The following is a 14009-nucleotide window of genomic DNA, read 5'->3' on the forward strand; positions in this document are numbered from 1 at the left end:
GAAACTGGGTAACACAAGAGTACTTTCACCCAAGGAATTGGCAAACACAACAAAGAAGGACTTTTTTTTAAGAGCTGTTTTACCAGCACACCACTGGACCAGAGTCACAAATATGGACTGTCTCAGTAGAATAGAAAGTGCTGTCCCGGAAAGGAGAGTGGAGCAATTTGGGCTTGAGTCCACACTTTAGCTCTCAGTGTGCCAAGGAGCCCTGAGCCCCTCCAGAGAAAGTTCCACTTGGGCACCAGATCCTGATGACTATAAACATTTTAGGCTTTGGAAGGGACTCATTCATGACTCCTCATGACCCTTTATACCTCCCATTCAGTATTTATCATTCTTGAGGAATTACATTGTGTGTCAGTGAGCTGGATTATGGGAGCATAACTTTTTTTAAAAGGCAATTCTCAGACCTCAGCAAGTTCATAATCAATTGGGAAACATTGACAGATATGCTCCTATCGTTGAGATAGGTGCTCTGATGGTTAGACTCCTTGTGACATCAGAGGGAAAGGAGTGACATGGGGAAAGATGTGTCATGCAGGCACATTCCTGACATGGTGGGCAGACTGTGAGAGGGCCCTGAGTTGGGGCAGTTGGCTGCACGGCACAAATCAGAGAGAGATAGGCAGCTTTTCCAGAGACTGAAGGTGCCTGGATAAAGGCAGCAGAGACCTTCAAGAGGCATTTGAGAAGATTTTCAAGGTGATCTTGTGATACACAGGGAGCCACGCTAGTTCATGCAACTTCACCCAGAGACCAGCCCCCAATTGGCAAGCTCCTTAGCCTATATTCCTTCCTATCCAAAGAAAAATCCCACAGTATCCAATGTCCATCAGCATCTGTAAGCAGGTCCTCTTCAGCTCTTTTTAGTTACTTAAGACTTATTTGCTTTATCTTCATCACCTTTTCCTGCTATTACTTTGTCAGCATAGTGCGCACACACTTTTCCATAAGCCCTAATGGTATTTTCATGTTGATTTTGATTTCTTCCGTCTCCTCCAGGAGGATGGCTTTCCTCAGAGTGTTGCATATTCTCATAGTGATTGTGCGGCCGTGGACTGACCCGGTGGTGGTTGCTGTCCCCAGAAGGTGCATCCTCACAAGCCTCTACTGGGTTCCATTATTGTGAGTTTATTTTCAGTACAGTTTTAGTCATTTCTTAAGGGTATCATAGCAATAAAAATAGGAATGGATTTTCCTACTCTGGAAATTAAGTTGAGAGGTGAGGAGAATAAAACCAGGAGGGCAAGGGAACTCAGGGGTCTGTGTACCCACTATGTTCTAGGTTCTTGCCAGGCCCCAAATAAATGCAGAGATGCAGACAATAGTTTACCTGTGCTTCTTCATCCCTCGAATCTCTGAACTTTTCACTACTGTGTGCTGCACCAAGCTCACATCCTGCAGATCCATATCTAGTTAAACAATCACCTGAAGAGAGCGCGGAGAGTTTAGGACCTAGAGGTTTTCCCTGAGAGTGAAAATTATTCCTTTTACAAATAATGGTTCTTCCTTCTTTAGGGGAATAATGAGTCTTCTGTCCACTAAACCTCCTGAATTTCCTCTATAATTTGGAACAGTTTGACTTTTTTTCTGTCTTCTCAGGACTGGTGAGTCCTTATAGTTTGGGCCCACTGGCCCTCCATCCATGTTAGCCCCTGTTTCTTTATTCTGTAGGACACTGGACAACAGAGCCATCTTCTCCTGGCTTGGATACAGGAGGCACAGTGTTTTATATCCTTACCAAAACTTTACCCTTTTTCTTTCTAGAGACATTACCAAGGAAGCAAACATCAAAAGCTGGTGGACTTTCAATCATAATTATACACCTTTGTAGTATTTTTCCTGCTTTTTATTCTGCGGTAAAGGGGATGGGATATAACTGCTGCTGAGGGGCTGCCTTTCCTCTGCTACTCTCACCCCCAGGTCAGGAGGGCATCTGTTTGCTTAGTTTAGAAAGGTCTCTTTTTTTTTTTTTGTTTAACAGTTTTATTTATTTATTCATTTTTTTGTGAGGAAGATCAGCCCTGAGCTAACATCCGTGCTAATCCTCCTCTTTTCGCTGAGGAAGACAGGCTCTGAGCTAACATCTATTGCCAATCTTCCTCTATTTTTTTCTTTTCCCCAAAGCCCCAGTAGATAGTTGCATGTCATAGTTGCACATCCTTCTAGTTGCTGTATGTGGGACGCGGCCTCAGCATGGCCCGAGAAGCGGTGCGTAGGTGCGCGGCCGGGATCCGAACCCGGGCCGCCAGTAGCGGAGCACGTGCACTTAACCGCTAAGCCACGGGGCCGGCCCCAGAAAGGTCTCTTTTAAAATGAAATTATGTCTAGTAAATTTAGAACAGATTCAAATTCCAGCTCTGATCTTTGAGCTGTGGCAATATTCTTGAGCCTGAAATTCCCTTCCTTTTCTGAAAAGTTGATGATGACAATCCCCACTGGCCTTTGTTGGCAGAAGAAATGAATGTCATAAGTAACATTTTTACATCAGTGACTAAATTTTGAGAAAGTGCTTTAAAAAGGATACTTTCTTGATCTTATTTCACTGTGACAGTAATTCAGCAACACATCAATTTCTTTTACTAGCTCAAACTTCACTATTTCGTTGAGTTCCGGTTTTGGCTATCTTTTTCCATCCCCTCTATCTTCCATGTAGCTGCCAGATAAATATATTCAAACTGCTTTCCTATATTCATGGCTGACCACTTTTCCTAACATGATGAAGTCCATACTCCTTAATTTATATTTAGAGCCAATCTACTTTTGTTGACATTATTTTCTCAATTGTTCCTAATTGGCAAAGTCACAACATCATAGAGCTGAAAACTGCTTTAAACATCTTTTGCATTTGAGTGTCAAACATTTCTCCTTAAACTCCCAAATGACTTCACTCCATTCATTACTAGGAACTTCCTCAACCTGCTGAATCCTACTCTATTTTCAGGTCTAAGTTCAGATATGAAGTCATTCTTAAGACCATTACACATGTGAACAGTGAGAATTACTTCTATAGTGTTTCCATTTAAATTTTTTTAACTAATATTTCCACTTAATCATTTAATTTTAATTAGTTATATAAATGTCTATATTATTTATGAGCTTAAGACCTCCTTCAGTAAACAAACCATACGTTATTCACATTTAGTATCGTAGTTCCTGGCACCCTCAGAATGGATAGAATCATGTAGGTATGAAAAGCCCCTGGTGACAGCAAAGAAAGTATTAGAATAGAATCTGAATTTTCCTCTCTGTCTGTGAATAGGAGGTGAGGTCCCAGGTCATCTGCTCCAGGCATGGCTTCCTTAAACCACACAGGTGTTAGCCACACAGTCTTCCGCTTGCTGGGCATCCCTGGCCTTGAGGACCAGCACAGGTGGATTTCCATTCCCTTCTTCATTTCCTATCTCATCGCCCTGCTTGGGAACAGCCTGCTCATCTTCATCATCCTCACAAAGCGCAGCCTCCATGAACCCATGTACCTCTTCCTCTGCATGCTGGCTGGAGCAGATGTTGTGCTCTCCACATGCACAGTGCCTCAGGCCTTGGCCATCTTCTGGTTCCATGCTGGGGAGATCTCCCTGGATTGCTGCATTACTCAGCTCTTCTTCATCCATTCCACTTTCATCTCTGAGTCTGGGATCTTGTTGGTGATGGCATTTGACCGCTACATTGCTGTATGCTACCCACTGAGATACACCACTATTCTTACACATGCACTGATTGGGAAAATCGGTGTTATAATCTTTCTGAGAAGTTATGGTACAATTTTCCCCACAATATTTCTTCTGAAAAGACTGACTTTCTGCAAAAGTAATATCCTCCCAAACACTGCTTGTAAGCACATTGTCTTGGCCCATGTTTCCTGTGATGACATACAAGTAAACATCTGGTACGGGCTTTTTGTCCTAATGTCAACAGTGGTCTTAGATATTGTGCTAATCTTTTTTTCATATGTGTTGATTCTCCATGCTGTCTTCCACATTCCATCCCAAGATGCTCACTACAAAACTCTCAATACTTGTGGCTCCCATGTCTGTGTCATCATCCTCTTTTATGGGCCTGGTATCTTTACAACTCTTACTCAAAGGTTTGGACACCACATTGTACCCCATATCGATGTCCTGCTGGCCAATGTCTGCATTCTGGCTCCTCCTATGCTAAATCCCATCATTTATGGGATCAAGACCAAACAGATCCAGGACCAGGTGGTTTATGTGTTGTTTACAAAGCAGAAATAACTTTGACGTTGGAAGCTGAAATACTTTTTTTTTTTTTTTTTTAGCAATTCTATCTATGTGTGAAGTGAGCTTTAGCATCTGTATATAACAGCAGGTGACATGCTAGTCAAATGATTCCAGATGTTGGTGTTTCCAGTGAAATTGCACCAGTGAGGTATTGGTGCATCATGATTCTTCCAAAGCCTGTAATCTGCCATTAAATATCAGTGTCTTTGGGGCATTAGTTAGATTTCTCACCCATAGGATTGAGAACTAGATCAGGCTACCTTTCTAAGTCTCGCTTACTTCTATGACCCCGGACTGGAGAATTCAATGAGATGAATCTTTGACAGTGATTTTTCCTGGCAATTTGCAGAACTATTCTTTCCTAGAGTGTTTTATGCTTTGAATACCTTGACTCTCATCAAGTTTAGGACATTTTTCCTGCCATTCTCTTCTATGTCCTTCCTCTGTATCTTCACCTTTTTTTCTTTATTGGATTATTCCCATCTTTTTACATAACTTTTTCTCCAATGTAACAACATACCAAAACAAAAATAAACTTGAAAAATAACTCCTGAACCTACATTCACCTGTAGTTACTACTTCATTTCTCTTCTTCATCAATGAGAAAAGCACCTAGAATGGTTTGTTCACTTGCAGGCTCGAATATCCTCATTTTTCTCTTGATCCCACTCCACTTTGGCTTTCACCTACAGCATCTCACCTAAATTGCACTTGTCAGGGTCATAGTGATCTACACGCATATAATCAACAGTCAAAATCAGACCTCCTCTTATTCAATGTAATAGTAGCATTTTGATACCATTCTCTCTTCCTTGAAAATCTTTCCTTATCTTACTCTCCTTGTATCTCTATGATTTTTCTGGCTTTGCTCCTGTGACTCTTTTGATGGATTTTCCTCATCCTGATTGTGGGTTGCCATGTTGTGGTTGGGGTTTACGGCGAGATTTTGTTTCAGCCTCTCCTACCTGCTTTGATGTGTTTTTTCTTTTCTCACTTGCCCAATGTGTAGGAGTCACTCAGCTGGTTTTTAGGTTGTTTCAGAAGAAGTTGTTCCATATGTAGCTGTAAATTTGGTGTGTCTGTGGGAGGAGATAAGTTCAGAATCTTTCTACATTGCTGTCTCGACTTGGAACCCTACATGTCTTCTTGAGTGAGGTGTATGTTCAGATTTTTTGCCCATTTTTAAATTGGGTTGTTCATTTTCTTATTGTTCAGTTTTAAGAGTTCTTTGTATATTTTGGATAACAGTTCTTTATCATACATGTCTTTGCAAATATTTTCTCCCAGTATGTGGCTTGTCTTCTTATTCTCTTGACAGTGTTTTGCAGAGCAGAAGTTTTTAATTTTAATGAAGTCCAGTTTATCAATTATTTCTTTCATGGATCTTTGGTGTTGTATATAAAAAGTCATTGCCAAATTCAAGGTCATCTAGATTTTCTCCAATGTTATCTTCTAGGAGTTTTATAATTTGCATTTTACATTTAAGTATATGATCTATTTCAAGGTAATTTTGTAAAGGGTATACAGTCTGTGTTCATTTTTTTGTTTTGCATGTGGATATTCTGTTGTTCTAGGACAATCTTTTGAAAAGGCTAGTTTGATCTCCTCTAAGATCAGGAAAAAGACAAGAGTATCCCTCTCACCACTCTTATTCATCATAGTACTAGAAGTCCTAGCCAGAGAAATTAGGCAAGGCAAAGAAATAAAAGGCATCCAAATCATAAAGGTAGAAGTAAAATTCCCTTTGTTTGCAGATGATATGATCTTATATATAGAAGATATTAAAGGCGCCGCCAAAAAACTCTTAGAACTAATCAACAAATTTAGTGAAGTTGTAGGATACAAAATCAACCTACACAAATCAGTTGCATTTCTATAAACTAATAACAGATTATCTGAAAAAGAAGTAAGGAAAACAATCCCATTTACAATGGCTTCAAAAAGAACCAAGTACTTAGGAATAAATTTAACCAAGGATGTGAAAGATCTGACACTAGAAACTATAAGACTTTAATGAAAGAAACTGAAGAAGACACAAACAAATGGAAAGCTATCCCATGCTTATGGATCAGAAGAATTAATATTGTTAAAAAGTCCATACTACCCAAAGCCATCTATAGATTCAATGAAATCCCTATCAAAATTCCACTGGCAATTTTCATAGGAATAAAAAAACAATTCTAAAATTTGTATGGAACCACAAAAGATCCCAAATACCCAAAGCAATCCTGAGAAATAAGACAGAAAAAACAAGTGTGACAAGTCAATTCAAAGGGGTGAAACAATAGTCTTTTCAACACATGGTGCTGACAAAACTGAATATCTACATGCAAAAGATAAATCCCTAACTCAAACCATATACAAAAATTATCTCGAAATGGTGCAAATACATAAACACAAGAGCTAAAACTATAAAAATCTTAGAAGAAAACATAGTTATAAATCTTTGTGATTTGGATTAGGCAATGGTTTCTTAGGTATGACACCAAAAGCACAAGTAACAAAAACAAAAATAGATAAATTGGACTTCATTAAAATTAAAACTTTTATGCTTGAAAGCTTATTATCAAGAAAGTGAAAAAACAACCCCCTGAACAGGAGAAAATATTTTCAAATTGTGTATCTGTTAAGGGTCTAGTATCCAGAATATATTAAAAACTCTTACAATTCAACAATACAAAGACAAGTAACCCAATTAAAAACTGGACAGAAGATTTGAATAATTGTTTCTCCAAAGAAGATATCCAAATGACCAATAAGCTATCAAAAGATGCTCAATTTTATTAGTCTTTAGGAAAATGCAAATCAAAACCATAATGAGATCCCACTTCACACATACTAGGATGAGTATAATAAAAAGATAAACAATAACAAGTGTTGATGAGGATGTGGAGAAAATGGAACCCTCCCACTTTGTTGGTAGGAATGTAAAATTGCACAGTGACTTTGGATTTTAGCATTTCCTCAAAAAGTTAAAGATGGAGTTACCATATGACCCAGCAATTCCTCTCCTAGGTATATACCCAAGAGAACTGAAAACATATGTCACTCAAAAATGTGTATTTGAATGTTTATAGCAGCACTATTCTACATAAAACCCTATATCTAACATCAATCACACAAAGTGCTGAAACACAGAATGCTTTCCCCCTAGGATCTGGAATAACGTAGGGATATCTATACTTGTCACTGACATTTAACATCATATTAGAGATGTTAGACAGTGCAATAAGGCAAAAAAAAAAGAAAATAAAAGACAAACACACTGGAAATAAAGAAATAAAACAATTCACTTACGATATGATTGTTTATGTAGAAATTCCCCCTCCAAAAAACATCTACAAGAATCTATTAAAATTTACAACTGAATTTTTCAAGGTTGCAGGATACAAGGTCAATATACAAATATCAATTGTATTTATATATATAAACAAAGAACAATTGGAAATATACATTTAAAGATTACCACTTACAATTGCACTCAGTGTATGAAAATATGAAATAAATGTGAAAAATAAATATGAAAAAATACGAGATAGAAAAGGTCTTGGCTTAAAACTACAAAACATGTTTGACATAAATCAAAGAAGACCTACACAAATGTAGAGATAAATCATGTTTATAGATTGGAAGACACAATATTGATAAAATATCAATTCTCACTAATCTAATCTATAGATTCAACACAATCCCAATAAAAAAAACTCAGAAATTTTGGGGGGTATGCATTGATAAGCAGATTTTAAAATTTATATGAAAAACCAAACAAATTCTAATAGCTAAAATGATTTTAAAGAAGAACAAAGTTGGAGTACTAACATTATCTTGTTTTAAGAATTTGTAGTATTGAAGAACGAAGGACATATAAATCAATGGAACAGAATAGAGAGATCAGAAACAGACCCGCACACGTGGTAAATTTATTTAACAAAGGTGTGAAGGCAAATTAATGGAGAAAGAATAGTCTTTTCAACAAATAGTTGAACATGTAGATATCCATATGCGAAATAATGATTTCTAATCCATGCTTCACCTTCCATGAACAAATTAACTCAAAATGGATCATAGAACTTAATATAAAAGCTAAAAGTATGAAACTTCTGAAAGAAGACATAGGAGAAAATTTTTGTGACCTAGAATTAGGCAAATGTGTCTTAGATACAATATCAAAAACATCATGTATAAAAGAAAAGATTAGCGTCATCAAAATTAAGAGTTTATCCTCTTTGAAAGACATTGTTAAGAAAACGGAAATACAAGTCATAAAGTGAGACAAAATATGTGCAAATCATATATAAGATAAAAGGCATGTATCCAGAACAAAAGAATTGCAAATTCAATAAAAGAAAACAATGTAATAAAAATGCCCGAAAGATTTGAACACACATTTCACCAAAGAAGATGTACACATGGCAAATGAGTATTTGAATAAATGCTCAATGCTACTAATCATTAGGGAAATGTAAATCAAACTATAATGATGTACCACTAACCACCTATTAGAATGCTAAAATTAAAAAAAAATGATATTACCAAGTACTGATGAGGATGTAGAGAAACTGTTGCTCATACATTGATGGTGGAAATGCATAATAGTACAGACACTTTTAAGAGTTGGGCAATTTTTTATAAAGTTAAACATATATTTATCCTATGACCGGCAATCTCACTCTTACGTATTTAGCCAAATGAAATGTAAATATATGTTTTTATTTCATATCAGACATGTATGATAATTTTAATAACTTTATTTGTAATGGCCAAAATCTGAAAACAATCCAAAGGTGCTTCAATTGGAGAATGGATAAATTGACTCTGGTATATCCATAGAATGGAATACTGCTAGCAATGAAAAAGAATGAGCTACTGATATGTGCGCAACATGGATGAATCTCACATGCATTAAGCTAATTGAAATAATTCAGACTCAAAAGGCTACATACTGTATGATTTCATTTGTGTGACATTTTAGAAAAGGCAAAAAAACACAAGCACAGAAAACAGATAAATGGCTACCAGGGCTGGTGGGAGTAGTTGACTAGATAAATTGACTCTGGTATATCCATACAATGGAATACTGCTAGCAATGAAAAAGAATGAGCTACTGATATGTGCGCAACATGGATGAATCTCACATGCATTAAGCTAATTGAAATAATTCAGACTCAAAAGGCTACATACTGTATGATTTCATTTGTGTGACATTTTAGAAAAGGCAAAAAAAACACAAGCACAGAAAACAGATAAATGGCTACCAGGGCTGGTGGGAGTAGTTGACTAGAAAGGGGCACTGGAGTGTTTTTTCTTTTGTGGGGTGGTGGGGGCGGGGGGTGATAAGACTGTTTTATATCTTTATTATGTTAGTGGTTACATGTTTATTGAAACTCACAGAAATTTAAACTAAAAAGTGAATTTCACTGTATTAAATTGTATCTTTAAAACACAGAAAAATATAATTTGATTGAAAATCAACTTTTTGCACATATAAAACACATATGCAACCTAGCCAGAATCTACTAACAAATATATGCAGTAAAATTTTTCAAGAATTTTTCCTATAGTATACCACAAGGGCACAAAATATAGCAAATATTTATTAATGCTTATGTTCATAACAATTTTCTTATACTGTCAATTACTTGGATGCAAATATTTAACAAGAATCCACTAGTTTACTAAAATACAGTACACCACTTAACAGTATATTATGCACTTAGTAAAATTAATATTTATGTAACTTTCTTGGTGCCAAAGGAAAATACTTGTTATATAACATTAAGTATAAAAAAAAAAAAAAAAAAAAGTAAAGTATAAAATACTTGCACAGTTCATAATATGTGAAAAAATACTTAAATGACAAAATATATTGTAATTATGAACTATTTTGTTAATGGGTATGATTTTGTTGTTAGTGCTGTCGAGTTGATTTCAAATCCTAGTGACCCTGTGTACAGCAGAGTGGAACCCTGCCTGATGTTTTCGCGCCATCCTCTCATCTTTCAGTGCTGTATCAGACAATGCTCCATTGCTATTCAGAGGGTTTTCATGGCCAATTGTTCTGAAAGTGGGTGGCAAGGTCCTTCTTCCTAGTCTGTCTAGTCTGGAAGTTGCACTGAAACCTGCCTACCATGGGGTTACCCTGCTGGTATTTGAAATACGGGTGGCATAGCTTTCAGCATCACAGCAACATGCAGCCACCACAGTATGACAACTGACAGATGGGTGGGGTGTGGTTCCCTGACCTGGACACCAATCCAGGCCATGGCGGTGAGAGCCCTGAATCTTAACCACTAGACCACCAGGGCTGGCTAATGGGTATGATTAGTGGTCATTAAAATGCTTCTTTGTTATTTTGTATTTTTAAATCTACAGATAATTTTGAAATATTGACTATAATTATTCAAGTGCTAAATTAAGTAGAAACAAGATTTTACATTAAAATAATGTAATTCTTCTTTGATTTTGAAGAACTTCTTCTTTTTTTTTTGTGAGGAAGATCAGGCCTGAGCTAACAGCCATGCCAATCCTCCTCTTTTTGCTGAGGAAGACCGGCCCTGAGCTAACATCTATTGCCAATCCTCCTTTTTTTTTTCAATTTTTCTCCCCAAAGCCCCAGTAGATAGCTATACATCACAGTTGCACATCCTTCTAGTTGCTGTATGTGGGATGCCGCCTCAGCATGGCCGGACAAGCAGTGCATCGGTGTGCGCCCGGGATCCGAACCTGGGCAGCTAGTAGCGGAGCGCGTGCACTTAACCGCTAAGCCACGGGGCTGGCCCCCTGAAGCACTTCAGAGGAACACAAAGGAAACAAAGGAGAAGACTTGTAATTTGACAACATAATATTTAAGGACTCATGTACAACTAAGGTTAATAGGCAAAATGAGGAAATGTTTTAATAAACATTACTTTCTTGGAGAACTGAAAAATTTTAAATATACTGCATGTTAATAATAATGAAATGGTTAGGTAAATTGTGCTTCTTTATAAAATGGTATATTTTACAGCCAACTAAAATTATGTTAAAAAATGTAACAAATACTTATATTTGGCTTGGCTAAATTATGTATGGCACATCCTTATATGAATACAGTGGAGAGAGGAGAAAAATGCCTGCAAACGTGTATATTTTTGGCATGGGAATATGTTCACATTACTTTGTAAATGAGAAAGGTGCATTCTAGAAGAGTAGGAGGAAGATAGTTCAATTTAAAAAACTTATTTACCTGCACACACATACATAGTAGAAAATATATACCACTCTTCCATAAAATATCAGCAGTGAAAAATATCTTTATGTTGGCAAAAAGGATAATTTTTTACAGATTTTATTTCTAATATACTATCTAATATACAAGAATGAGAGAATGCTTGACTGTACCTAATCTTGCTGATGTGTCCTGTAAGATGTAGACTGAGTATCGACCCATGAATTCAGCAGGGTGGAGGTCACTGTGACAAGCAGTGCAATGGCATAGGAAAAATGTCTGACTGGCGTGATGTCAAGAAAAATAGGGAGAAAGAATCTCCCTTTTTGAATCTCGAATGTATAGGCAACTTTTTCAAGGTGTTTTAATGTGATGGAGAGAGAAATAAGAAGGAGAAAGAGAAGGAGAAGATGATGTGGAGGAGCAGGGGGAGGAAGAGGAAGAAGAGAAAGAAGAAGGAGAGGAAAGAGAGAGAGAGGCAGAGGAAAGGCTGTAGGGGAATGTGGGTGCCAGAGGTTTTCCCTCCTTCCCTCCCTCCCTTCCTCCCTGTAGATATAACAAATAACAGAATGCATACAGATAGAAGTGAGCCTGTGAAGAATAAAAAATTGTGATGGAGAGGACAGAGGGAAGAAGATGTAGAGCAGTGTCCCCAGGTAGATTAGAGGAATGGGAACTACTTCACCAGGTCAAGGCATGAAACAAAGCAGGAAAGAACAGTCCAGTAATTATCCATAATTCATCTCTTTCCAAATACCTATCTAGGGTTACAGACTAGGAGGGGTTTATTTCTCAGACCCTGAATGAGAAAGCTTGCCAGGCCACAAAGAAATAGATATCTTATTATTGATCAGAGACTTTGAAAAGCATGTCCCCAAGCTTCTCTGTGGATTTGCTCCAGAAACATATACTCATTGAGATATTTTTCTAGTCTCAGTGATCCCTCACCTACTAGGGCTGCTAAAGCCCACCTTGTGTACAGCTAGGAATGTTGAGAAAACAATAGTTTAGTTTCCATTCTCAAAGTCATATCTCTTTTGAAAATAAGATGAGTCATCTGGTCCCAGATCTGTTTGGTCTTGATCCCATAAATGATGGGATTCAGCATAGGAGGAGCCAGAATGCAGACAGTGGCCAGCAGGACATGGATTTGGGGTGAGATGTGGTGTCCAAACCGCTGAGTGAGGACTGAGAAGATCCCAGGCCCATAAAAGAGGATGATGACACAGACATGTGAGCCACACGTGTTGAGAGATATGTGACGAGCATCTTGGGAAGGCATGTGGAAGACAGCACGGAGAATAAGCATATATGAAACAAAAATAAGCATAACATCTAAAGTCACTGTTGACATTAGGACAAAAAACCCATACCAGATGTTTACTTGTATGTCATCACAGGAAAACTGGGCCAAGACAATGTGCTCACAAGCAGTGTGTGGAAGAAAGTTACCTCTGCAAAAAGTCAGTCTTTTCAGAAGAAATATTATGGGGAAAATTGTACCATAACTTCTCAGAATGATAGTCACTCCAATTTTCCCAATCAGTGCACGTGTAAGAATAGTGGTGTATCTCAGTGGGTAGCATATGGCAACGTAGCGGTCAAACGCCATCACCAACAAGATCCCAGACTCTGAGATGAAGGTAGAATGGATGAAGAAGAGCTGAGTAATACAGTGATGCAGGGAGATTGCCCCAGCATGATACAAGAAGATGGCAAAGGCTTGAGGCACTGTGCGTGTAGAGAGGACAAAATCTGCTCCAGCCAGCGTGCAGAGGAAGAGGTACATGGGTTCATGTGAGGATAACGAAGATGAGCAGGCTATTCCCAAGGAGGGCAATGACATAGGAAATGAAGAAGGGGATGGAAATCCACAAGCGCTGGTCCTCAAGGCCTGGGATGCCCAGCAAGTGGAAGACTGTGTGGCTAACACTAGTGTGGTTTAAGGTAGTCATGCCTGGAGCAGATGACCTGGGACCTCACTTCCTGTTTAGAGACAGTTGAAGTTTAGATTGTACTCAAAGCTTACGGCATCTACCTCATTCTTTTCCATAGTCAGTGTGCCAGGAACAATATAGGTGAGAAAATAAATAAGATATTGTCTGTTTTTTTCAATGTGATAATAATCTTACATAGAAGATAGACGTTTACATAGCTAACTAAAGTAACATGTTAAGTAAACATATTAGTGGTACAGAAAACCTACTACAGGAACCCAATGGAATAGGTAATTCAGTGTATTTGGCTGTAGGAGTCATTGGATGGAGTTTAATTAGGTGGAGAATGGGATGAAGTCATTTGAGAGCAAAAGATGGATAGCTGTCACATAGTTAATGCATTTAAAATAGTTTGCAGCTGTGTGTGGTTGTGTGATTGCATATATTGTGCAATGGTAAAAAGAAACAAAAATATTTTGGCTCTTGAATGGTATCCTGGGAGGAGATAGTCAACCACCACGAGTTTTTAAATTGGAAAGCCTTAGATATATTTATCTGGAAGTGGTTGGACAATGGATTGGAGGGGAGAAATAATTTAAAAGGAAAGTTGAATGTTTT

At 37.6% G+C, this 14009-nt stretch overlaps 1 protein-coding gene and 1 pseudogene across 1 annotated transcript; one reads left to right on the forward strand and one right to left on the reverse strand.

The window, feature by feature from the left end:
• The first annotated feature begins 3296 nt into the window (after window positions 1-3296).
• LOC131407957 (olfactory receptor 52B4-like) lies at window positions 3297-4241 on the forward strand. The gene has a single exon (XM_058544545.1). The coding sequence runs from the start codon at window positions 3297-3299 to the stop codon at window positions 4239-4241; it is 945 nt and encodes a 314-aa protein (XP_058400528.1).
• Window positions 4242-12436: 8195 nt separating this feature from the next.
• Window positions 12437-13409, reverse strand: LOC131409011 (olfactory receptor 52B4-like; annotated as a pseudogene).
• Window positions 13410-14009: the final 600 nt, after the last annotated feature.

Source organism: Diceros bicornis, chromosome 7, assembly GCF_020826845.1.
Source record: "Diceros bicornis minor isolate mBicDic1 chromosome 7, mDicBic1.mat.cur, whole genome shotgun sequence".
In the NCBI taxonomy this organism is placed as follows: Eukaryota; Metazoa; Chordata; class Mammalia; order Perissodactyla; family Rhinocerotidae; genus Diceros; species Diceros bicornis.

Excerpts from the sequence above, each read along its gene's own strand:
- LOC131407957 (XM_058544545.1), top strand. The coding sequence starts at position 3,297 with ATGGCTTCCTTAAACCACACAGGTGTTAGCCACACAGTCTTCCGCTTG.